Genomic DNA, 26,101 nt, shown 5'->3' with positions numbered 1-26,101 from the left:
AGACAATAAAACAAAAAATATATTATTTGAAAGCCCAATGAGAAGCAGGCTGAAATAGAAACAAAATCAACATATCCATATTTAAAAACCAAATATCAGAAAGGGGTCAAATGTTTCACTTGTCTTCAGGAAAGTGAATTCAATTCAAAGCATGTACTTGAGAACTGGCAAAGTGTTAATTAGGTACTGTGGGGGTCAAGTTAACAGCTCACTATTATACAAGGCAAAATATTATACACACACACACACACACACACACACACACACACGAGGCCCAGTGCACAAAAATTTGTGCACTCGGGGGGGTCCCTCAGCCCGGCCTGTGCCCTCTTGCAGTCTGGGACCCCTCGGCGGATGTCCACCTGCTGGCTTAGGCCCGCTCCCTGGGGGATCGGGCCCAACCTGGCAGTCAGACATCCCTCTGGCAGCCTGGCAGCCCTCGGGGGATGTCCACTTACCAGCAGTGAGCAGACATAAGCTGCAGTCGGTCATCCTTAGCGCTGCTGAGGAGGCAGGAGAGGCTCCCACCACCACTGCTGTACTGGCAGCCATCAGCCTGGCTTGTGGCTGAGCAGAGCTCTCCCGCTGTGGGAGCGCACTGCCCACCAGGGGACAGCTCCTGCATTGAGCATCTGCCCCCTGGTGGTCAATGTGTGTCATAATGACCAGTCATTCCCAGTCATTTTGCTGTTAGGGTCAATTTGCATATTACCCTTTTATTATATAGGATAGAGGCCTGGTGCACCGGTGGGGGCCAGCTGGTTTGCCCTGAAGGGTGTCCTGGATCAGGGTGAGGGTCCCGCTGGGATGCCTGGCCAGCCTGGGTGAGGGGCTGATGGCTGTTTGCAGGCTGGTCACACCCCCTTCAGGGTGGGGGTCCCCACTGGGGTGCCTGGCCAGTCTGCGTGAGGGGCTCAGGGCCGTTTTCAGGCTGGCCAAGCCCCCTGGCAACAGAAGCTCCCAGCCTCTCCTTTATTTTCTTTCTTTTTTATATTCTGGGCTTTATTTACCTTCTATAATTGAAACTTTGTAGCCTTGAGTGGAGCTCAGAGCCAGCCACGGTGGCGGGCGTGAAGCATGGCTTCCTCCATCACCCTGGGCAACCCAAGCCTCCTGCTCGCTCCAGCTCCGTGGCCACAGCCAGCTGAAAGCAAGCATCTGGGGTTTATTTATCTTCTATAATTGAAGCTTTGTTGCCTTGAGTGGAGCTCAGAGCCGGCTGCGGCAGGCTGGAAGCTTGGCTTCCTCCATCACTGGAGCAACCAAGCCTCCTACTTGCTCCAGCTCCGTGTCTGCCGGCCGCCATCTTGGTTGGGTTAATTTGCATATAGTCGCTCTTACTGGCTGGCGGGTGTGGCTTAAGGTGTAACGAAGGTACAGTCAATTTGCGTGTTTGTCTTTTATTAGTGTAGATATATAAAAAGCCAGCAACTGGAATGCTGGAATGACTGGAACAACTGGAACGACTGGTCGCTATGACACCCACTGCAGCCAGTGAACTGGCCCAATTGGGGTTGGGGCCAACGGCCCCTCCCCCTGGCCAGCCCCACCCCTGATCAGTCTCTCCCACCCCAAAAGACGATGGGGTGGCCGACCAACCCCCCGCAGCCCTTCCCCCGATTGGTCGGCCCCACCCCTGATTGCCTCCTCACCCCAATAGGGGGCGGGACTGGCCAGCCAATCTCCTGCAGCCCTTCCCCTGGCCAGTCCCACCCCCAATGGGCCCTCACCACCCCATCTGCCCGCAGCCCCTCCCCACAGCTGGCCCTGTCCCTGATCACTCCCCTTACCCCATTAGGGGGGCAGGGCTGGCCGCCCAACCTCCTGCAGCCCCTCCCCCCACCTGGCCCCATCCCAGATCAGCCCCCACCACCCGAATCGGCCTGTAGCCCTGCCCCCCAGCCCGCTCCATCCCCATTGCCCCCCCACACCAATCAGGGGCGGGACCTGCCAGCCAATCGCCCACAGCCCCTCCCCCCAGCCAGCCCAGACCTGATCAGGCCCCCATCAGGGTGGGTCGGCCGGCCAACCTCCGGCCGTCTCCCTCCTCCTGACAGGTCCAGCCCCAATTCGCTGATTGGGTGATTGGGACTGGGCCGGCCAGACCCCACCCATGTATGAATTCATGCACTGGGCTTCTAGTAAATATGAATAAAAAACTACAGGACTACAATGGTAGAAGAATTACTTTAGACTTGCGGAAAAAATTTATGATAATTTGTTTCATCATAGGCATTCCTAATCTTGGACAGCTGAGATAAGGGCTTTATTTTTAAACTTTTTGAGTATCACCACAAAACAAGTCATTTTAAAGAAAATACCCAATGAGCAAAATAAAAGCACTGAAAGGAAAAGCCATACATTTTTACCCAGATATATCTGTATACCTGACATTGACTAGAATTTTAACAACAGAATGCCAAAAGAAAATCTTAGGAATAGGAGAAAAGGAGGGGAAAAAATTAGCAAAGGAGAAATCTCCAATATTAATCAATTTACATCAGGATTTAATTCCCAAAGACAATACTGAAAATGTGCTTCCATAACCAATATATTTATCAAAATAATAGCTAAATCTAGACCCTAGTCCTGTAAGTTTTAGTGATAAATTCTTCCCATCAACACATTTCTAAAAAGAAAGTATATCTACATTTCATATAAATATTCCAAACTAACTGAGAAGACAAATATGGCATGAAATTTAAGTAAACCATTTTCCAAATTCCAACTTATTTTACATAGTAGTACTCTTTAACATGATAGCATTGATAATTTTTAAACCTACCACAAATTTTCAATGTTTACACTGCATATGTGCAATATATAAGGTGTAGATATGGAATATATTTAATGTACTATATATGTTTGTTATATTTTTTCAGTTTTTCTTTAAATTATAAAAATTCAAATAATTCATATTTCTTAAGAAAATATTTTTTGAAATTACTGTCTTATATTATGGAATTTTTATTATATTGCATTTGAAAGAATATGATGATGAAACATTGATGCATCAGACTGAAAAATTAGATATTTACGGACCATGTCTGATGTTAACGTTCTAATTGGATAACCCTTTTTCCTCCATTGCTCTCATTTTGAAAGATATATAAATTTAATTTGGTTACTGGCATGGTCCACTGGACTGATGGTGGTAAAAAAAATATATATTTAAAGTTCCAATCTTGGTCTATTCCTCCAGTTATTATCTCAATTCACTGAATGTTCTTGGATAAGTCATAAACTAAATGACATTTTTCCATTTCTTTATCTGTAAAATGGATATAATGGTCTCTCCTCATGAGATACTATTTACTGGGTAAAATAGTGTGAAAATAGACAATGATATAAACGTTCAGTCAAATTAAAATTTAAACTTTTTAAAAGGTGCTTTTTAAAATCTGAACTGAAGCCTGGCCAGAGTGGATTAGTGGTTGAGTGTCGACCTACAAACCAGAAGGTCAAGGTCACGGTTCAATTTCCGGTCAGGGAACATGCCTGGATTGTGGGCTCGATCCCCAGCAGAGGGCATGTAGGAGGCAGCCAATCAATGATTATCTCTCACTGATGTTTCTCTCTCTCTCTCTCTCCCTATCCCTTATTCTCTGAAATCAATAAAAATATTAAAAAAATAAAATAAAATCTGAACTGAATACTCTAATAATATTTGTTGAAAATCACCTGACACATCTGACTTTCACCTTTCAAAGGGCATGGAGTAACTTCTAATTAATAATAAGAGACAACTTATAATTTAGAATAGATGTTTTGACCAGCTCACCAGCTCCAGAAGTGATCTATGGTTTTGTAAGAAAAGACAGGCCCATTTAACAATCCACAGCACAGCAAAATTAAAATATAAATGATTGCCCAAAATGAATTTAACATAATAGAACCAGTTTCCAGTTAACAATAGAAATCATAAAAAAAGACAGAAGTTATTGGTCAATACAATACATTCTATCTTTCCTAACCTAAACCACAAATGATGTTTACTAAGAAGTACATACACTGATATATTTGAAAACTAACTTAATAGAAATGTTGCAGGTATTTATTATATTTGCATCTTCTTTTTCTCAATTCACAGGTATGATAGATTAAGACTAACAGGTTTCCTAAAGACATATGCATCACTTTTGATTCAACTCAATAAGTAATTAGTGAGCAACTACAGTGTCAACAGTTATTAAAAGGTTATGCTTAAAGTTCTGTAAATTAAATGATATGTTTCTGGGACTTCTTCCAGGAAGATGGAGTAGACAAACTTTTCTCTATTTCTACCACTAAGTATAACTAAAAACCAATGACATCTATCTATAATAATAAAACGGTAACATGCTAATTAGACCGGACATCCTTCCTGATGAAGCCAGGGCGGAGGGAAGCCAGCCCAAGTCCCAGGTGCCTGTGGGTGGCCGGAGAAGGGAAGTCCGGGTGCCAGAGGGAAGCCAGTGCTGGCAGCCGGGAGAAGGAAGGCCTACTCTTGCATCAGTTTTCGTGCATTGGGCCTCTAGTTTATATATAAAAAATATATAAAACTCTAAAAGGTAGAGAGAAGGAGGCAGTCCAACTACGGAGCTCAGGGCCCAAGGAACAGATGGTAATGAGCTTGGGTGTTCTTTGTGTTTCATGTATTTCAGACTGAGTACTAGAGAAAACAGGAAGCCATAAATGTCAATGGGACATTGCCCAAAAAAATGCCCCCAGAAAGCCTTCTCTCTCTATCCAGGAAAGAGGCAACCTAGCCAAACAGAAAGCTTTCAGATATTTACCACTCTACTCCAGTGCAACACTACATAAAAAAACTGCCCATAGCCCTGGCTGGGCGGCTCAGTTGGTTGGAGGTGTTTCATACTCCTTGGCTCCCCAATCAGCTTTCTCTGTTCATATCCTGGCCGGGATTTGGGATTCTTTGTTATAGTCTGTGAGGATGGAAGTCTAGGCTTCTCACTTGGCTTCTGCTGTGAGGGCTGGGAATGGTCAGGTGTTCTTTTTTTTGTTTGGTTTTTAATCCTCACCCGAGGAAAGATAGAATGTATTGTATTGAACAATAACTTCAGTATTTTCCTATAATTTCTATTATTTCTTGATTTTTAAATTTTATTTTAGAGAGACAGAAACATTGATTAGCTGCCTTCTGTATGTGTCCCCACTGGGAATCAAACCCACAACTGAGGTATGTGCCCTGACTGGGAATCGAACCCTCAACCTTTTGGTTAATGGGTTGATGCTCCAACCAACTGAGCCACCCAGCCAGGGCTATGGGCAATTTTTTTATGTAGTGTTGCACTGGAGTAGAGTGGTAAATATCTGAAAGTTTTCTGTTTGGCTAGGTTGCCTCTTTCCTGGATAGAGAGAGAAGGCTTTCTGGGGGCATTTTTTTGGGCAATGTCCCATTGACATTTATGGCTTCCTGTTTTCTCTAGTACTCAGTCTGAAATACATGAAACACAAAGAACACCCAAGCTCATTACCATCTGTTCCTTGGGCCCTGAGCTCCGTAGTTGGACTGCCTCCTTCTCTCTACCTTTTAGAGTTTTATATATTTTTTATATATAAACTAGAGGCCCAATGCACGAAAACTGATGCAAGAGTAGGCCTTCCTTCTCCCGGCTGCCGGCACTGGCTTCCCTCTGGCACCCGGACTTCCCTTCTCCGGCCACCCACAGGCACCTGGGACTCGGGCTGGCTTCCCTCCGCCCTGGCTTCATCAGGAAGGATGTCCGGTCTAATTAGCATGTTACCGTTTTATTATTATAGATAGATGTCATTGGTTTTTAGTTATACTTAGTGGTAGAAATAGAGAAAAGTTTGTCTACTCCATCTTCCTGGAAGAAATCCCAGAAACATATCATTTAGTATGTACCACAAATGGGGTGGCTTAAAACAACAGAAATGTATTGTCTCACAGTTCTAGAGGCTAGAAGTCTGAAATCAAGATGTTGACAGGGCCACGCTCCCTCTGAAACCTGCTCAGAGAATCTTTTCTTGCCTGTTCCTAACTTCTGGTGGTTTGCCAGCAATCCTTGGCATTCCTTGGCTTATAGTTGCAGCACTTCAATCTTTGCCTCCATCACCCACAGCATTCTCTCCTCATGCATCTCTGTATCTCTTTTCCTCTATGATCTCCTTTTATTACCCCAGTCATACTGGACTAAGAGGCCCACCCGACTCCAGTATGACCTCATCTTAACTTACACTTTAATTACATCTGCAAAGACCCTATTTCCCAGCACGTTCACAACCACAGTTGCCAGAGCATTCATCTTACCTTTTCGAAGGACACAATTCAACCTACACTAGACAAACAGGAACCAAAAAGGCATTCTAGTAATGCCTACTAAATATTGTCAAACAATGTACTAGATGAGAAAAAAGGGTAGCACAGTAGGACTAGTTAGAGACTACTGGAGTAGTTAGGGTAATATAATGCTAGTTTGATCATGTCTATGGAACAAGGGAATGTCAAAATTTTAAGCAGTATCTAGGAAGTAAAACTGACAGAATTTCATTGGATAACCAGACAAGGGAGACAAAGATAACTTAGTAGGTTTCTGGCTTGTGAAACTTATTGGAATATTTTGGCAACCTCTATCTTCTAGCCAGTTATTTTCTAAAATATAAATATCAATTCTTTTTATAACCTTCACTAACTCTACAAGTTATTCCTAATTATTTACTCTGGCTTTACTCTTGATACTCTTTACTCTTGATCTATTGCAATCTGGTTCTGGCCTATTTATTCCAACCTCCAGTGCCATACGGTAAACTCTAGTTATTCAATAAATGTTGCATGTGATTTCATAACCTCTTTCAGATTATATTTTATGTCTTGAATGCCATGCCTATGTATTTACAAACTTCTATTCAAATAAACCATTTTCTTTGGAAACTTCTTAGTGCTATAACTGACAATTAAAATATTTTTATATGTAATATAAGATTGTCTGGGCTCCTGGAGTATTTTATTCACACTGACAATACAGCACTTGTCACTCTGGTGTTTACTAGTCTATCTGTCTCCTCACTCAAGCTATTTATAGCTTCAGAGTAGGACTTATCCTTCTTTTTATCCCCAGCACCTATCATCCTAGTTTGCACATAATGGTTTTCAATAAATGCTTACCGAATAGTGATTAATCAGTTATAACTAGCACTGCTTCTTACTATGCTGAAAATCTAAAAAGTAAATGGAAGACAAGTAGGGTAGTGATTATTTTTATAAATTAGATCCTGAAAAAGATGAATAAAGGTCTTTGTTTCTTAGTAATGAATTCATGTAATTTACAGTTAATTTATTCTAAAATCCCTTGGGACTATGTAATATGGCCGAAACTCTCTCAAATAAACCCATATTCAGACGTCCAAGCAATTTTTAAATTTAAATAATACATATTCCAGCTCTACTTATAAAAATTACAACAGTACCCATAAGGGGTAAATTTGATATTTGAGAAGCTCATAAAATTGTATAATGGTCAGTGAAAATATTCTTGATACTTACATATAATTTAAATGATCAATTTTCAAATAATTAAAATGAAAATATAATGTACATTTATAAAAAGCTACATAATCTAGACTTCCTTTGATTACTAAAAACCTGCCTGATACTTGCAATGGCTTCTGTGTATCAATATAAACATGAAGTATCTTTGAGCTGTAGATATAGAAAATTTCCAGTTTATGGAGGTTTTTAATTAAAAGAATATAAGGTGGCAATTTATTATAAATACAATTGTTAAATCTGCAGCGTTTACATTGGACAATGATGATATAGCATGTGCATTTAGAAAACGTAAAGCTTAAATTGCTGCTACACAGTGATATGCATTTCCTACAATTTATAATTTTTTAAAAAAAGGTAATAATAGGTGCCAATGTAATAAAATTAAATATTGAAATCAACCACTAATACCACTACTATATGTAGCTTTGCAAAAAACCTTGGATCATAATTGTTCATACTATCCTATTATTTAACACTTGGAAGTCCAGTTTGCTAAGATACTTTTCTGATGAACACAAAGAACAAGATAAGCTCCCCCATACCCCCCCATATTTTCTCCCATGAGATTCAAAGCTTAATATGAGTTCCATTTTCTAGAGATAAAAGGACTGCCTTAACAATGATGTGCCCTAGCTTTCTTTTTACAATAAATTACCATATTTATATTTTGAAGCTGTCATATGCTAGAGGATATTAAATATCCTGCTGCCATAATTAACTCTTTAAACCAAATTAAATGGCTTGGTTCAAAACAGACTGTGAAAGTTAAAAGAATGTAATTTTATTACTAATTTTTTTGCAATTATTTTAATAATCAAAGCTAGTTAATTTATTCCATAATTGATTTTAACTGAGAAATGCACAGTTGCTCAAATCTTTCCTCTTTTTACCCTTAAGATATAAACAAAAAAATTGAATGCACAGTGTTTAGCAATAAATACGTGGTAACTTCATAAGTACCTCAGGCCAATCCTAACACAACAAACTGTAACAAATTGCTTATTTAAAAAATTCCATCCATAATTATATCAGATATAGGCCACTGGACTACAACATAAGTGTTTCATTTTACTAAGGCTTAGTAATAATTTAATTTAAACAAATATTTCTGCAGTAGACTAATGTAATATCACAGAAAATAACTCCCCTTTATGAATACAATACAAACTTAGGAAATCTCTATTTTTCAAGGACAATATATAGGTTTCTGATGATCTAAAGACATTATAAAAATTTTAAAAGCAAACATGTTTCTTATACTATCTAAAAAAAGTTTCTTAGAAAAAAATAAATAGAAATAACAGCATTAGTAATTTTTACAATGTTAATAAATACATAAATCCATGACAGCTATTGTAATGTCACCCTTTATTCCCCTCCAACATTAAGGTAATACTTTTTTTGCAAATTAATTCATAACAAAAAGATTTCTGGTCATGAAAAACTACTACATAAGCATACTTGTTAAAAACATTATGTGAAAATATACTTGAACTGAGAGAAAATTTCTGGGGGGGGAAAAAAAGTCAAGGAATCAATAAGCACCAGAGCCAGTTAAAATAGGGATGAGATTAAATAATTGTTAAAAATCTGATTTTATAATTAAAACAAATTCCAACAAAATGTTTGAAATATATGTACAGAAAAAATAAAAACACAATGCACATTACTTATATCCAAAGTCATAAATTATACTGACAGAGAGCAAGAGAAGCAAGCGGATGACTGAAGAGCATACTGAATCTCTTGTCTTATACACAGGAGGCTCAAAAGACAGCCTCACTCTAGGTCAGGACTGTAGGAGAATATGGGTTTAAAGGCCTCTGACAAACTTAAGGACGATGACAAGGTAAGTTAAAATAGCACATACACTATTAGACCACAAGGAAAATCTCTACTCCTTCTGTTATGGAGTGGATGTTTAGGTTCTCAAAGTTCTTATGTTGAAATCTAATTCCCAATGTGATAGCATTCTGAGGTAAACCTTTGGGAGGTTTTACCCTCATGAATAAGTTTAGTGCCCTTATTGGAAGGGGTCAGAAAACTAGAGCTCTTTCTCCGCCATGTAAGGATACAGCGAGAAGTGAGCAATCCAGAAGAGGCCCTTTCCCAGAACCCAGCCAGGCTGCCAAGCTGACCTCAGGCTTTCATGTTTAAGCCACCCAGTCTACGGTATTGTTATAGCAGTCCAGCTGACTTCCGGGGGAAAGGGAAGGGAGAAGGATTGTTCAGGAACATTTTTGTGATCAAAATTTATAAAACAAGAAATTAAATAAAAAACAAAAATAAACAAATAATGAAAGTAAAAAAAAAACATAAGAAAAAGACTACTTGAACATTAAAAATATTAAGGGTCTTAGGAAGGTGATGATTTAAATATGTCTGACTCCTTATATGGAACTCCAAATTAGCAGCTTTTTAAGTCAACTGTCTTCTGAAGGTAAAACCTCCCAAAGGTTTACCTCAGAATGTCATCATATTGGGAATTAGATTGGGAATTAAGGGCTCCCTAGCAAGAGAAGTGATTGTGGTTTTCTCCTCCATACCCTAGAGAAAGAGCCTCAAGATGAAGACTAAAAATTAGCAAATTCTGGGAAGAGCACACTCCGCAAAAACCTGTGAAAATCCTAAAGATAAGGTGAATATTGGACCAGGTGAGGAGCCTACCCTTCCTGGCTTGCTAGGAGCTAAGGCTGAAATGTCTGAGCTCTGAGATGGGAGAATGTACAGAGCAAGCGCTGCAGGGAGGTTTTCCCCAGGTGTTTATTGCTGGATCCTAGAAGCTTCTACCTAACTCATGCACTGAGATAAAGAACACCTATTTTTCCGTCTTGTGTGGACTGCCACCATTTACAGCACTTCAACAACCAGACTTGATCCCCAATCCTATATAATAAAACTGTAGTATGCAAACTGTCCCCTCGACCAGGAGTTCATCTGGGAGTTCAACCAGGGGGCAGGGCCGGCCGGGGGAAGGGAGGGAGTATCCAGTCCACAGCCAGCAGCTGCTAGGGACCCTACCAGTGCATGAATTTTGTGCACTGGGCCTCTAGTAAGCCAATAAAGAAAAATAAGAAAAAAGAGATTTAAAAAACTACAAAAAACACCAAACTGACACTAGATTTCTCATCTTTATCACTGGAGCCAAAATGCAATAAAAAAAGAGAAAACAACTACACCTCAAGAATTCTATACTCAGGTAAGACATATTAACCTGTCAAGAAAAAGATATTTGCAGATATGCAAAAATTCAAAGTAATAACCTATGTGGCTCTATCTGAGAAAAATACTTAAGAAATTACTATCCAGTTTCAAGCAGGCGCCTAAAGAAATGTCTTTCTATGGTCTGTTGGCCATTTCAGAACTTAGGAAATGTAATGGTCAATTCATTAGAAAGAAACATCTGAGAAAAAAATAGAAAAAAAAAGAGTGAGGAAAAAAAAAAGAAAAAGAAATTACTATCCAAAGAACAAATGAATCTGAACAAGAAAGTGAAAATGAAGGAAAAGAAAAAATGAATCTTGTAATATATAAAAACTGTTAAATTTAAATTAAATAAGGACAGAATAACTGGAAACGTTTAAGACCCTCCCCCCCCCCCAAAAAAAAAATCTTGAAATACATCAAGCATAGTTATAAGAGAAATTCTAAACCCAAAGCTCTGTAAAAAAAATCACTAAAAAAGACTTGTTTGACCTGGTCAGTGTGGCTAGAGGTTGAGTATTGACCTATGAACCAGGAGGTCATGGTCCGATTCCCAATCAGGGCACATGCCCAGGTTGTGGGCTTGATCCCCAGTAGGGGGATGTGCAGGAGGCAGCTGATCAATGATTCTTTCTCATTATTGATCTCTATCTCTCTCTCTCCCTCTCCCTTCCTCTCTGAAATCAATTTGTTTTTTAATTTAAAAAAAAAAAAACTTATTTGCAGTTCTCTCCACCCACCCCTTAAGAGAGACTTATAGTCAAATACTGTGTTATTTGGATTAGTTCTCTCCCCACCACCTTCAATATGATTCAAAGTAGAAACTTAACTAGTATTTAATCCATACAATATTCCCCAGAGATATCTACCAGGTAACAAGCTTCTCAATCATAAACTTAGAGAAATTGCAAGTATCTAAGGAAAACATAGATTAAAACAAAGGATACAAGCAAAATGTTTTCACTGTAAACAATAATTTAAAGTGAATAAATATAAAAGTTAAACTCCAAAGAACCAAACGGTGAAACAAAGGTGATACCAATTTCTCATTAGTAAATTAATAAATGAAAGAAAGTAATTTGACTCCATTGAGGTCATAAGCAGATGTTTTAAAACCATTTGCCCCTCTTCTACTACTCGCTCAGGTGCTTTAACTATGGTGTTTATTTTTGGTAAATGGTCTGGGAAAGCATTTATCTTAAAATATGTTTGGATGGAGAGAATATTTTCAAATAAGATAACCAAAGCAGTTACTCTGGGCCAGTTGCTAAAAGATGAAAATAGCCACTGTTAAAGGCCCAGCTATAGTTAAACAGCTTAGTCATTAGGTATCAATACTAATAAAAGCCTAGGTGACCGCCATGCCCTCACATCATCACAAGATGGCCTCCCCCACATTGTCATAAGATGGCCGCCCCATGTTGTCACAAGATGGGCGCCCCACATAATCACAAGATGGCTGCCCCCACATTGTCACAAGATGACCGCACCCATCTCATCACAAAATGGCCACCCCACATAATCACAAGATGGCCACGCCACATTGTCACAAGATGGCCGCCCCATGTTGTCACAAGATGGCCACCCCACATAATCACAAGATGGCTGCCCCCACATTGTCACAAGATGACCGCACCCATGTCATCACAAAATGGCCGCCCCACATAATCACAAGATGGCCGCCCCCACATTGTCATAAGATGGCCGCCCCATGTTGTCACAAGATGGCCGCCCCACATAATCACAAGATGGCTGCCCCCACATTGTCACAAGATGGCCGCCCCCACATTGTCATAAGATGGCCGCCCCATGTCATCACAAGATGGCCGCCCCACATAATCACAAGATGGCCGCCCCCACATTGTCATAAGATGGCCGCCCCACATAATCACAAGATGGCTGCCCCCACACTGTCACAAGATGACCGCACCCATGTCATCACAAGATGGTCACCCCACATAATCACAAGATGGCTGCCCCCACATTGTCACAAGATGGCCGCCCCACATAATCACAAGATGGCTGCCCCCACACTGTCACAAGATGACCGCACCCATGTCATCACAAGATGGCCGCCCCACATAATCACAAGATGGCCGCCCCCACATTGTCATAAGATGGCCGCCCCATGATGTCACAAGATGGCCGCCCCACATAATCACAAGATGGCTGCCCCCACATTGTCACAATATGGCCGCCCCCATGTCATCACAAGATGGCCACCCCACATAATCACAAGATGGCCACCCCACGTTGTCACAAGATGGCCGCCCCATGTTGTCACAAGATGGCTGCCCCCACATTGTCACAAGATGACCGCACCCATGTCATCACAAGATGGCCGCCCCACATAATCACAAGATGGCCGCTCCCATGTTGTCACAAGATGGCCGCCCCCATGTCATCACAAGACGGCCACCACAAAGATGGCTGGCAAGGGAGGGCAGTTGGGGGTGATCAGGCCGGCGGGGGAGAGCACTTGGGAGTAATCGGGCCGGGAGGGGAGCAGTTGGGGGCGATCGGGCCAGCGGGGGAGAGCAATTGGGAATGATTGCACTGTCAGGGGAGCAGTTAGGCAACAATCATGCCGGCAGGGGAGCAGTTAGGAGCCAGCAGTCCTGGATTGTGAGAGGGATGTCCCAGATTAGAGAGGGTGTAGACTGGGCTGAGGGACACCCCACCCTCCCAGTGCACGAATTTCATGTACTGGGCCTCAAGCAATACATAATAATATTGGTTACATTGGTGTTTTATCTCTAGTTTCACTTATTTAAAATAATTTTTAATAAAATGTAAATATAAATAAAAGTCAAACATTTCATTCCAAAATAGAGGCAGAGGGAGAAAAAAAGAAAAAGGCTTTGCTCAGAGAAGTAAGACTTTTCCCTCATGAAGTTTTTATTAGCTATATTCTTGCTGACTCAATCTTTTCTTATGCAAGAACATTTTTTTCAACACTCTAGATATTTTACCACTATAATTTCTTTCTTAAAAATAACACCAGTTCAAATAAGCATGAGAAATAGAATTCACCATTCTATCTTTTAAATAAACCTGAGAAAAAGAAAAAAAAACTCTAGTCAGCAGAGTTAAGAGGACTTTTTATTTCATATATTTTCTACATAATGTAAAATTATGTAGTCGATTCTACTTATTTCGTCATGCTTACTATTAAGCTAACATTTCTCAACTTCAAGTGCAACCTGATTTTGTTAAGATCTGAGCCCCTTGACAGAAGGAAAAGAGGCCAAGTCCCCTTGAAAAAGGACCTTGAAACACTGCCACAAGTATAAACAAGGATTATTGTATAAATTTGCTGTTGGCAAACTACAGCCCACAGACCATATCTCACCTGACACATTTCTATAAGTAAAGTTTTATTGGAACACAGCCACGCTTATTCATTCACATATTGTCTATATACATTTTGCACTAGATTGGTGGAGCCCAGTAGTTGAAACAAAGACTATATGGCCAGCAAACCCTATAATTACTATCTGTCCTTTTACACCAAAAATGTGCTAAAAATTTCCCTCCAATTGTTCAAAGGACCATCAGCATTTGCTAGAGTGATGGTACCCTGGAAAAAGGGACTACTCAAACTTCCCAGAGATTACCAGATACTAACTTTAAACAGACACTAATTGCCAAGGACCCAAAATGCCAGCATGGTCTGTCAGACAAAGAGTTTAGGGTGACCAGGTCATAAATGCGTTTCTGGCTCAAGGTTAAAACTAAGTGGGACGGTATGTTTATGGCTATAACCTGTGGTTATTTTCTGGTTCCTGAATGTATAACTGGAGGAGAAATACTTGGCAACTGCGAGAATTTCTGACCCATGGAGTAGGCAGCATTTTGCTAGGAAAAGCCAAATGAAAGCTCCTAGTTTGTACTCCCTGCCAAGGATGTAAAGCAAAAGTAATGATACATCCCCACCCCCAAGAGAGGTGCAGAGATTAGTGCCACCATCAAAGACTTAAATAGATGCCAGAGTGATCATATTGAACACACATCCATTCAGTTTACCTCTTTAGCCTATACAGAAGGTGGGAGATCATGAAGAATGGATTATGAATTATCACAAATTTAATCAGGTTGTGAGATCAATTTATAGCTGCTGTTTCAGATGTGCTTCATCTTTAATGAAGCAAATCAACACAGCCTGAAATCTTACACACAACTACAAGGTGGCAAATACTTTTGTCTCTATACCAACTGAGGTATTGTCAGAAGATATCTGCCTTTGCCTGGCATGATTAATAGTATACCTCATGGCCGTAAACCTGCACCAATTTACACTCTTCAACATCAACTCTCCCACTCTCTGCCCCAGTATAATCCACAAAGACAGTGGTCATTTTTCTTAATAATTAATATGTATTTAGTAGTTGTTATGCAACATGCAGTGGTCTAAATGTTTTATGTATTCTCATTAAATTCCCATAAAAGGTAGGCACTTCTATTATCCATATTAAACAGTTGTAGAAAGAAGCAACACAGAGATTAAGTAACCCAAGTAAAGGTTGGCAGACCTAGAACTAAAATCCAAATTATAAAATTCCAGAACCCCTTTGCATAATAGGATCCACTACACTAGTCTGGTGAATAAAAGAGCTATTTTGTTAGCATGTTTACCCATTTGTCAGTTGGTAGATATTTGGGTTGTTTCCAACTTTGGCTATTATGAAAAATGTTGCTAAGAAGAATCATGTATACATTTTTCTGTGGACATATGTTTTCATTTCTCTTGGATATTTACCTGAGAGTAGAATTGCTTGGTCATATGGTAAGCCTATCTTTAACAATCTGAGGAACTGCCAGAGTGTCTGAAGGCTCCAATTTCTTCATGTCCTTACCACTTCTTATTATCTGTCTTTTTTATATTTTCAGAGATAGTGGTCACTTTGACATTACACAGAACAAAAATACTGATCCACAATGCTGATGACTTTAGACTCAGGCTTACTGGAAGTGATGAGGAGGACGTATAAAGCTGTTACATGGCCTAACCGGTTTGGCTCAGTGGATAGAGCGTCGCCCTGCAGACGGTAGGGTCCCAGGTTCGATTCCGGTCAGGGGCATGTACTTGGCTGTGGGCACATCCCCAATAGGGGGTGTGCAGGAGGCAGCTGATCAATGTTTCTAACTCTCTGTCCCTCTCCCTTCCTCTCTGTAAAAAAATCAATAAAAAATATATATTTTTTAAAAAAGCTGTTACATGCCTTAGTAAGACACATGTTAAGACAGAAGATGAGAAAATCCACACAAATTAAGGGACCCATTACTGAAGTAAGGAGTCCAATGGCCTTGGAAATAAGACTTCACTTAAAGTCTTATTTCCAAAGAACAAAACATATTTTAAAAACATACTAAGAATAAAAGCAAAGCTAGATGCCAAACTAGTAAACTGAATTACATTTTACAATACTTAATAGCAATGGACAATTGCAGGAAAAATATTAATATCATTTTTGCTTGGTAGAAAAATGGACATTCTACATTTAGCCACATGTAGCTTTTAAGTACTACTAAGAATTATCTGTAAGAAGCAAAACAAATGATTTTTCAAAACTCAATGAAAATAATCAATAAAAACACACAAAGGTGTATACACTTTAAATATTATAAATATAGCATTAGGCAAAATAGAGGAATTAGCGATGAAGCAATTTAATAAATCTTACTTCATTTAAAGTCTTATTTCCAAAGAACCATATTCATTTGTGTCTTTAAAAGAAAATTAAAAAAGGATGTAGGTGGCCTCCTCAGAATCAATCCTCAGCCGCCACTGTTTTAGAAGTGATGTGCACTTCACTAAGGCACTTCCAGAAGACATATCAAGACACTCCACTGAAGTACAGGTTCCACAGTAAACTGGCAACCCAGAACATCTACTAGTATGTACCAGATACTTTGTCAGGAAAAATAAACTTGAATTTACTACTTACTAATACTTTTCCAAAGATTTAAAATACAAATATAGTTTTGAGGCAGTTTCCCAAAAATATGTGTTAATATTTAATTATTCATATTAACAGTACATTACTATAATTGCTATATCATATATACTTCATTAACTATTAATTGATATCAATATTTATCCAAAGATTAATTAAGAAAAATTATATTTTTGGATAAGTATTGATGAGTAATAAACCCAAGACTCTTCTCCCGGACAAGGTATCTGGTGTACAGATGTTCTGAGTTGCCAATATTATTTATCTTATCTAATCTTTTATATTACTTGATGAAAAATATATATATATATAATATATATATATATATATATATATATATATATATATATATATATATTTCCATAAGTAGTCAAAAATGTATCTATCTATCCTTGGATTAAATCAGACCACACAGAGCAAGATACCTAAACACCATTTGGGTCCCACATAATTGTTCTGACTAAACTGTACTTTGTTATTAAGTCACTAACTCGTATTTAAGTATGTAAAGTATTAAATACTCTATTTCTTTAAAACTGACACTTATGTAATTTATTAAACTCCCTCTTTTACTTAAGATTCAATACAGTGCAAAGTAATCTTTATTCAAAAATGCACAGTCACTTAAGAGACAATCTTCTGGCATTTGGATTCATATAACTGATCACATATCCTTCATTCCATTAGCTACAAAAAAAGCAAATATATGGTTTACCTTTGGCAAGTAAAAAGGATTTCATAGCATGCATGGGTAAACTTTTAATCTATCTGCCAGTGTCATCTTACTTTCTCTTTATGATTTCCTTGATTAAACACTTATTATGTTGCTATTATGTATTTACTTACACGATATATAATAAAATTTTAGGAACAAGGTGAAATAAAGCAATGAAGTCATTTAAAAAAGATTAACCAATAAATGAAAAAATTAAAACTAAATTAACATTATGAAAAATTTTAATAAAATTCAACAATTAAACTTTACCTTAATAAAGCATGGATAAATATTTGCTATGCAAATGCAAAGATAAGGTAGTTTCTTCAAAGTAAAAAAGGCTATTTCAAAATATTTAATTATAATGATATCTTATTTATAATTCACTTGGCAGGATTACTTTAAAATAAAATCTATTTCCACTTTTACAAAGTTAATTTTTTATTTTAGAAATAACTATTTTTTAAGAGTAAATATAGTAAAGTTAAAAGGATGCTACAAATAAACAGAGGAAGAAACCAAGATGGAGGCATAAGTACACACTTGTACTTGCTGCCTCTCACAACCACATCAAAACTACAACTAAAAGACAAAACGGATATCATCCAGAACAACAGGAAGGCTGGCTGAGTGGAAATTCTACAACTAGAAGGAAAGAGAAAAGTGCACTCAAGCTGGTAGGAGGTGCAGAGGTGCAGAAGTGCAGAGGTACAGAGGAGCGTGCGCACGCAGAAACGGGCTGGCAACTGGGTATGCTGCTGTCTTTTTTAATAGGGAGGAAGATACAAGCTCCCAATTGCACTGAACTCCAGTTCCGGGCGAAACTCAGGGACCCAGATTCAAACAGGGAGAAACTGGACTGTCTGGAATCAGGCTAGAAGGCGAGAGCGGCTTTCTCGCAGAGGTGGTTGCAGTGATCATTGTGCCTGCACAGGGCTGCAGGACACAGAGACCTCTCTGAAGCAGAGCAGACTGGCAGCCATTGTGGTTTGCTCCACCCTGATGATTCCCTGAGACCCCGCCCCACCCAATTTACAACCCCACCCAAGCAGTGAGCAGAGGCTTTTGCATATGAATGGCCTGTTCTTTTGCCATCTAAAACATAACAAACTGCAGCTGGGTCAAAGAGCTCAAAAGCCTCCAAAAGAAGGCCTAGAGCAGCCTGCACTGCTTCACAGGGGGGCCTCATCTGGGCACTTCCAAACCCCAAACAAAGAGGAAGAATCTGCAGATCTGTCTATAGCTCCTGCTGGGTGGCCTCAGACAGTGGCTGAGTTTGCACTTCCTTAGAGATCCAAGAGCCAGTGTACCCAGTGGTCAGAGTGAGACCATACCAGAGTACAACTCTTCACATCCATAAGCGACACACTCAGGGGTCAGACTCAGTGAGCACCAAAGTCCCACTGAAGCAAGTCCTGCTCCATAAGGGTGTCTCCAGCACAGCAGTTCTCCCATTGTAGACACAACTGGTCCTCACAGCCAATTGGCCTGGAGGTCAATTCCTCCCAGTGATACCTACAACAATCAAGGCTTAACTACAACAAGACTGTGCACACAGCCCACAAAGGGGTGCACCAAGAGTGTCCACCTCAGGTAATTGGGAGGCTGAGCCACTGGGCCCTATAGGACACCTACCACACAAAGCCACTCTATCAACACAGGGAAGCAGCCAAAATGCGGAGACAAAGAAACATGTCACAAACAAAAGAAATGGAGGAAAGCAAACTACTGGATATAGAGTTCAAAACCACGGTTATAAGGTTACTCAAGAATCTTCTAGAAACGTCTGAGAAATTTAGTGAGAACCTCAAGGATATGAAAAAGGACTAATTAGAAATTAAGCATACACTGACTAAAATAAAGAATAATATACAGAGATCCAACAGCAGACTAGAAGACCCCAAGAATCAAGTCAAAGATTTGAAATATGAAGAAGCAAAAAGCACCCAACTGGAAAAGCATAAGGAAAAAAACATACAAAAATATGAAGATAGTGTAAGGAGCCTCTGGGACAACTTCAAGCAAACCAACATCAGAATTATAGGGGTGCCAGAAGAAGAGAGAGAGCAAGATATTGAAAACCTATTTGAAGAAATAATGACAGAAAACTTCCCCTACCTGGTGAAAGAAATAGACTTACAAGTCCAGGAAGTGCAAAGCGCCCCAAACAAGAGGAATCCAAAGAGGACCACACCAAGACACATCATAATTAAAATGGCAAGGGCAAAAGACAGAGAGAGAATATTAAAAGTAGCAAGAGAAAAACAGTTACCTACAAGGGAGTACCCATACGACTGTCAGCTGATTTCTCAACAGAAACTATGCAGGTCAGAAGGGAGTGGCAAGAAATATTGAAAGTGATAAATAGCAAGAATCTACAACCAAGATTACTACTCTACCCAGCAAAACTATCATTCAGAATTGAAAGTCAGATAAAAAGCTTCACAGATAAGGAAAAGCTAAAGGAGTTCATCACCACCAAACCAGTATTATATGAAATGCTGAAGGGTATTCTTTAAAAAGGGGAAAAAGAAGAAAAAGGTAAAGATAAAAATTATGAACAACAAAGGAACAACAAATACATATCTATCAACAAATGAATCTAAAAATCAAGTGAATAAAAAATCTGACGAACAGAATAAACTGGTGAATAGAATAGAATCGGGCATAGAAAGGGAGTGGACTGACAATTCTCAGGGGGAAGTGGGTGTGGGGTGAGGGAAGAGACAGTACAAAAATCGTACACCTATGGACGAGGACAGTCGGGAGGGAGGGTAAGGGCATAGGGTGGGGTGGAAGGGAGCTATGGGGGGAAAAAGAGGAACAACTGTAATAATCTGAACAATAAAGATGGATTTAAAAAAAATAAAAGGATGCTACAAAATGTTAACTGTAATAGGTCAAAGAAGAAATGTGTGAAAATGAGGTAGATGTATAGATATGTGTATAAAGGATATTGTAATATACAGCATTTTAATTTTTTGTAAAGTATATGTCAAATGTCAAGTAAACAATGTAGCCTTAAACAACTAGTATTAGTTCACATAAAAATGGTGGGGGAACAAAGGTGCATATTTACCCTTCTCCTCCCATTCTTGTTATCTTTAGGCGAAAATCCACAGAATTCAGACTGGGAGGCTTCCATTTTAAAATATCATCACATCGACCAGGTTTGTATTTCTAAAGAGAATTGAAATGATAATAGTTAATAAGAGGATAAGAAATTAACATTTGACTTATTCAATATAGTATGTTACTTTTTAATAAGCAAAATTACTATTCTTTTCCAAATATAATTTTTTTTATGTTCAACTGATGAGTAAAGCTAGATATCTACCTTCTTATTGATGGCCTTTCCAATTTTCCTGCCAAAGTATTTGTGAAAGTCCAGAAAAAGAACGAAACTTGTTATTCTTTCTAATTTTTCTATGGCTTACAGTAAGTTTCATCATTTTTAAATTTTTGGGTTTTTTTATGTTTAACTTCACTGTAGGCTCATTTATAATAAAATTAACCAATGAAATTAGCAAAATGGATACAATTATGTAAACCATCACCAAAATATGCTACGTAGCATTTCAATCACCCAAAATGTTTCCTCCTGACATTTGTAGTCAATTCCCCACACCAATTCTAGCAATAATGGCTTTTCTATCACTATAATTGTGCCTTTTCTAGAATTCCTAAGAAATTTTTAACAAAGATTTTTTAAATTTACCTATGCTGGTACACATAATGATAATTTGTCCCTTTTATTACTGATAGATCCCATTTTATGTATATACCACAAACTGTTCATGCATTTATAAGTTGATGGCTATCTGGGTTGTTCCCAATTTTAGGCTATCATGAATAATGCTGCTCTGAACATTTTTGTGAACATGTCTTCATAACTCTTGAGAAAACAGCTCAAAGTAGAAAGGCTGGGTCGCATGATAAATGTGTGTTTAACTTTATGAGAAATTGTCAAATTGTTTTCCAAAGTGGCTGTAACATTTTCTATTCCTATGAGTAATATATGAGAGGTCGATTTGCTCCTCATCCACCTTAGGCCTAGGTATTGAAAATCTTTTTAATTTTTAATTCTAAAGTATGTCTCATAATTTTCACTTGTATTTTTCTAATAACCAAAGATGTTGAAGATCTTTAATTTGCTTATTTGCTATCTGTGTATGTTCTTGGGTGTAGAGTCTATTCAAATTTATCCTTGTTCTTACTGGGTAATCTCATTATTCACTTGCAAAATTTGTTTATATATTCTAGATAAGCAGTCTTGGTTGAATACATGTACTGCAAATATTTTCTACCAGTCTTTATCTTGCCTTTTCATTTTCATAACAATCTCTTTTGAAGAATAAAGTTATTGTTTATTTTAATGAAATAAAAATAATTTTTCTTCCAGCCTTATTGAGGTATGATTGAGAAGAATTTAAGGTGAACAACATGTTTTGACATATGTATACACTGTGAAATAATCACCACAATCAAGTTAACTAACATATCCATCTTCTCACAATAGTGCCTTTTTCTTTCCTTTTGGTAGTAAGAACATTGAAAACCTACTTTCTTACCAAGTATATATTATCACTATTAATTGTAGTCACCATGCTATACATTAGATCTCCAGAACTTACTCATCTCATAACTGAAAAGTTTTTACTCTTTAATCAGTAGCTCCCGTTTTCCCCTATCTCCCAGCCTCTGGTAACCACCATTCTATTCTCTTAGTTGGACTTTTCTTTTTTTTTATGATTCCACGTATATGTGAGATTATGGGACATCTGTCTTTCTGTGTCTGGCTTATTTCACTTAGCATAATGTATTCAAGGTTCATCCATATTGTTGTAAGTGGCAGGATTTCTTTTTTAAGTCTGAATAATATTCCATTGTGTGTGTGTGTGTGTGTGTGTGTGTGTGTGTACACGCGCGCATATACACCAGATTTTCCTTTATCCATTCATCTGTTGACGTGCACTTAGATTGTTTCCATATTTTGGCACTGTGAATAATGCTACAATAAACATGGGAATGCAGATACTTTTCCAAGATACTCGTTTTATTTCTTTTGGTTATATACTGAGGAGTGGTATTGCTGGGTTATATGGTAATTCTATTTTTTAATTGAGAAACCTTCATACTGTTTTTCATAATAGCTGTATCAATTTACATTCCTACCAACAATGCACATTCCTTTGCTTCCACATCCTCACCAACATTTATCTTTTGACTTTTTGATAATGACCATCCTGACAGGTATGAGGTGATAGCTCACTGCTTCTGACTTGCATTTCCCTAATGATTAGTAATGTTGAGCATCTTTTCAAAATCATCAATTTTTGTAATTTGTGCTTTCTGAGCCCTCTTTAAGGAATCTTTACTGTAATCTTCTGTTTTCTTAGAGAAATTTTATAGTTTTAGTTCTTATGTTAAGGTATGCAATCCATTTGAGGTTAACTTATTTATATGGTGTGAAATAAGGACTAGGTTCACTGTTTGACAGACAGATGGATATCCAATTGATCCAGCACCAGTTGTTGAAAAGATTATCCTTTCCTCACTGAGGTGCCTTGGCACCACTGTCAAAACCAATTATTTATAGATACAGAGCTATCTCTATTCTCACCAGTGCACTGCATTGATAAACAGGCCCTTCCTCCTGCTAACAACACACTAGCTCGACTACTGTAGCTTTATACATTTTGAAACCAGATTATTTATTCCTCAAACTTTGTTCTTCTTTTTCCAAACTCTCTTACCTAATGTAGCATTTATATTTACACATAAATTTTAAATCAGCTTGTCAATTTCTATGAAAAATAAGTCTACTAGTATTTTAATTAGGATTACACTGAATCAATAGGTCACTTAGGGGAGAAATAACAACTTAATATTGATTATTCCAATTCATGAACACTGCCAATCTATTTATTTAGGCCTTCCTAAATAACTTTCAGCAAAGTTTGGTAGTTTTCAATATACAGTTCTTACACAACTTTTGTTAAATAATTTCTAATTATTTCATTTTTTGTGGTATTATCAACATAAAATATCAGTCAAGTTTCTATAAAATAGCAATCAATAATCCAAAAAAGAAATTAAGAAAGCAATTCCTTTTACAATAGCATCTAAAAGCACAATATACTTAGGAATTAATTTAACCAAGGAAGTGAATGATTTGTATAAAGAAAACTGTAAAACATTACTGAAAGGAATAAAGACTTGAAAATGGAAAGATATCCCATGTTCATACACAGGAAGTATGATATTGTGATTAATAATAGGAAATAATTAGGGTCCTCCTCCCTCTTTCTGACACAGAGCTCCTAAAACCCTTGGAATTCCCTAACTAATGAGAGTAATAAAGTTATTTTCTTATGTTCATGAGGATTTTTTAAACACGTAAGAATAGGGGCGGATGGACCAGGGAGCCGACCTTGTGCTTAGAGGGTTTGAACTTTCAGCCCCACCCTCCTGAATTCAGGGGAGGGAAGAAGGGCTGGAGGCTGGATCCACGGCTTACAGGTAATAATTTAATCAATCCTGTGTAATAAAGCTTCTGTCAAAAAACAATCCAAGTTGGTGGACACATGGGACCAGAGGAGAGTAGCGCGGCTGGAGAAGACATAGAAGCTCCATGCCCCCTATGCATCTCTTCCTTCTGGCTGTTCCTTTTACATTAAACCCCCAATTCAGTAAGTTAAGTGTTTCTCTTAACTGTGATCCACTCTAACAAACTAAACAAACATTAGGAACCTCTGATTTATGGCCAGTTACTAGGAAGTACAGGAAACAACCTGGACTTATAACTGGCAAATAAAGTCTAAGGAGGGGGGTCATTAGAACCTCCAATCTACAGCCTGAGCATGAGACTGATGCATGAAGTGGAAGTATGGGCAGTCTTACAGGACTGAGACCTCAACCTGTGGAAATTGATGCTATCTCTGGGTAGATGGTGTCAAAGAATTGCTTGTTGGTGCAGAGAAAACCCCTGTCCCACACTGGAGATTCAATGTAATCCCTATCAAAATTCTAACAGCCTTTTTTGCAGAAATAGAAAAGCTGATCCTCAATTTCATATGGAGTTGCAAGAAACCCTCAAGAGTCAAAACAATCTTGAAAAAAGAACAAAGTTGGAGGACTCACAGTTCCCAATTTCAAATTTAGTACAAGGTTACAATAATCAAAATAGAGTTATTGACATAGGATAGACATACAGACCAATGGAAAAGAATTGAGAGTACAGAAATAAATCCATATGTCGACAGCCAATTGATTTTTTAACAGGAGTCCTAAGTCCATTAAATGGAAAGAGAGACTACTCTCTTCAACAAATGATGCTAGAACAGCTGGGTTTCCACATGCAAAACGAATGAAGTTGCATCCCTACCTCCCACCTATACAAAAATTAACTAAAAATGGACTAACAACCTAAATACAACAGCTAAAACCACAAAACTCCTAGAAGAACACAGGGGTAAATTCTCATAATCTTGAGTTTGGCAGTAGATTCTGAGATATGACACTAAAAGCATGAGTAGATGTTTTAAAAAAGATAAATTGTACTTCATCAAAATTTTAAAAACTTTTGTGCATCACAAGACATTATCAAAAAAGTGAAAAGGCAACCTATAGAATTAGGGAAATATATGTAAATCAGATATCTTATAAGACCTTAATATCTAAAATAAAAAATTTATTAAACTCAACAACAAAAAGACAAACAACCCAATTAAACAACTGTCACAGAACTTGAATAGACTTTTCTCCCCGGAAGATATACAAATGGCCAATAAGCACATGAAAAGATGCTCACTATCATTAGCCAGGAGGGAAATGCAAAACATGCAAATCAAAACCACAACAGCTACCACTAATAAGCTACCACTTCAAACCTGCTAGGGAGGCTATCATTTAAAAAAAAAAAAAAAAGGAAAATAACAAGTATTGGAGAGGATGTGGCGAAATTAGAAGCCACATACTTTGCTGGAAGGAATATATAATGACTCAGCCACTCTGGGTAACAGTTTGATGGCTTCTCAAAAAGTTAAACATAAAATTACCCTAGGATTCAGCACAATTACCCCACTCTTAAGTACACATCCAAAAAAACTGAAAATGATATTTACATGCTTATATTCACTGCAGCATTATTTACAAGTCGAAAGGTGAAAACAACCTACATTTCCATCATCATATAAATGGATAAACAAATTGTGGTATATACATACAATAGAATAATATTCAGCCATAAAAAGGAATGAAGTTTTGATACAAGCTACAAAATGAATAGATCCTAAAAACATTATGCTGAGTGAAATAAGTCAGACATAAAAGGACAAAAATTGTATGAGTCCACTTATAAGAAATATCCAGAATAGGCAAATTCACAGTGATAGAATGTAGATTAGAAACATTAAGGAGCTGGGGGGAGAAGAGTTATTGCTTAATGATTACAGAATTTCTGTTTGGTGTGATGTAAAATTTTGGAAATAGTGGAAATGGTTGTATAACACTGTCTATATAATTAAAGAGACTAAAGGAAAAAAATGTTTAAAATGTATTCCAGAAACATAGTAAAAAGAAAATACTTTATTTGTGTGGCTTAAGGACTATAGAAGAGTAAATCCAATAAGCCTTAAAAAATATTCACTCATGCAGACTTGCAGCATGAAGTAAATATGTGCAAAACATAGGAGTAGGAAAATATAGGGT

The 26,101-nt window shown here is 38.0% G+C and overlaps 1 protein-coding gene, 1 long non-coding RNA gene and 1 other non-coding gene across 9 annotated transcripts in view; 2 read left to right on the top strand and 1 right to left on the bottom strand.

Annotated features, from left to right (window-relative positions):
* LOC132237089 (uncharacterized) overlaps positions 1-26,101 on the top strand; it is a 308,039-nt gene that overhangs the window by 67,502 nt on the left and 214,436 nt on the right. The gene's annotated exons all lie outside the window — the stretch shown is intronic.
* The window catches only part of RNGTT (RNA guanylyltransferase and 5'-phosphatase), a 209,218-nt gene that overhangs the window by 61,174 nt on the left and 121,943 nt on the right, over positions 1-26,101 (bottom strand). For all 7 annotated transcript variants that reach the window (XM_059700941.1, XM_059700936.1, XM_059700938.1 and 4 more), the window contains one exon: positions 20,469-20,569. In XM_059700941.1, the coding sequence (XP_059556924.1) occupies positions 20,469-20,569 (101 nt within the window). The remainder of the gene's footprint in view (positions 1-20,468; positions 20,570-26,101) is intronic.
* Positions 10,781-10,918, top strand: LOC132237807 (small nucleolar RNA SNORA2/SNORA34 family). Its single transcript, XR_009453636.1, has one exon. It is a non-coding gene; the product is annotated as a small nucleolar RNA SNORA2/SNORA34 family (small nucleolar RNA).

The sequence above is a fragment of the Myotis daubentonii genome, chromosome 6 (assembly GCF_963259705.1).
Source record: "Myotis daubentonii chromosome 6, mMyoDau2.1, whole genome shotgun sequence".
Classification (NCBI taxonomy): Eukaryota; Metazoa; Chordata; class Mammalia; order Chiroptera; family Vespertilionidae; genus Myotis; species Myotis daubentonii.
Note: the sequence above shows the minus strand (reverse complement) of the source record. Positions and strands in the feature narration are given on the sequence as shown.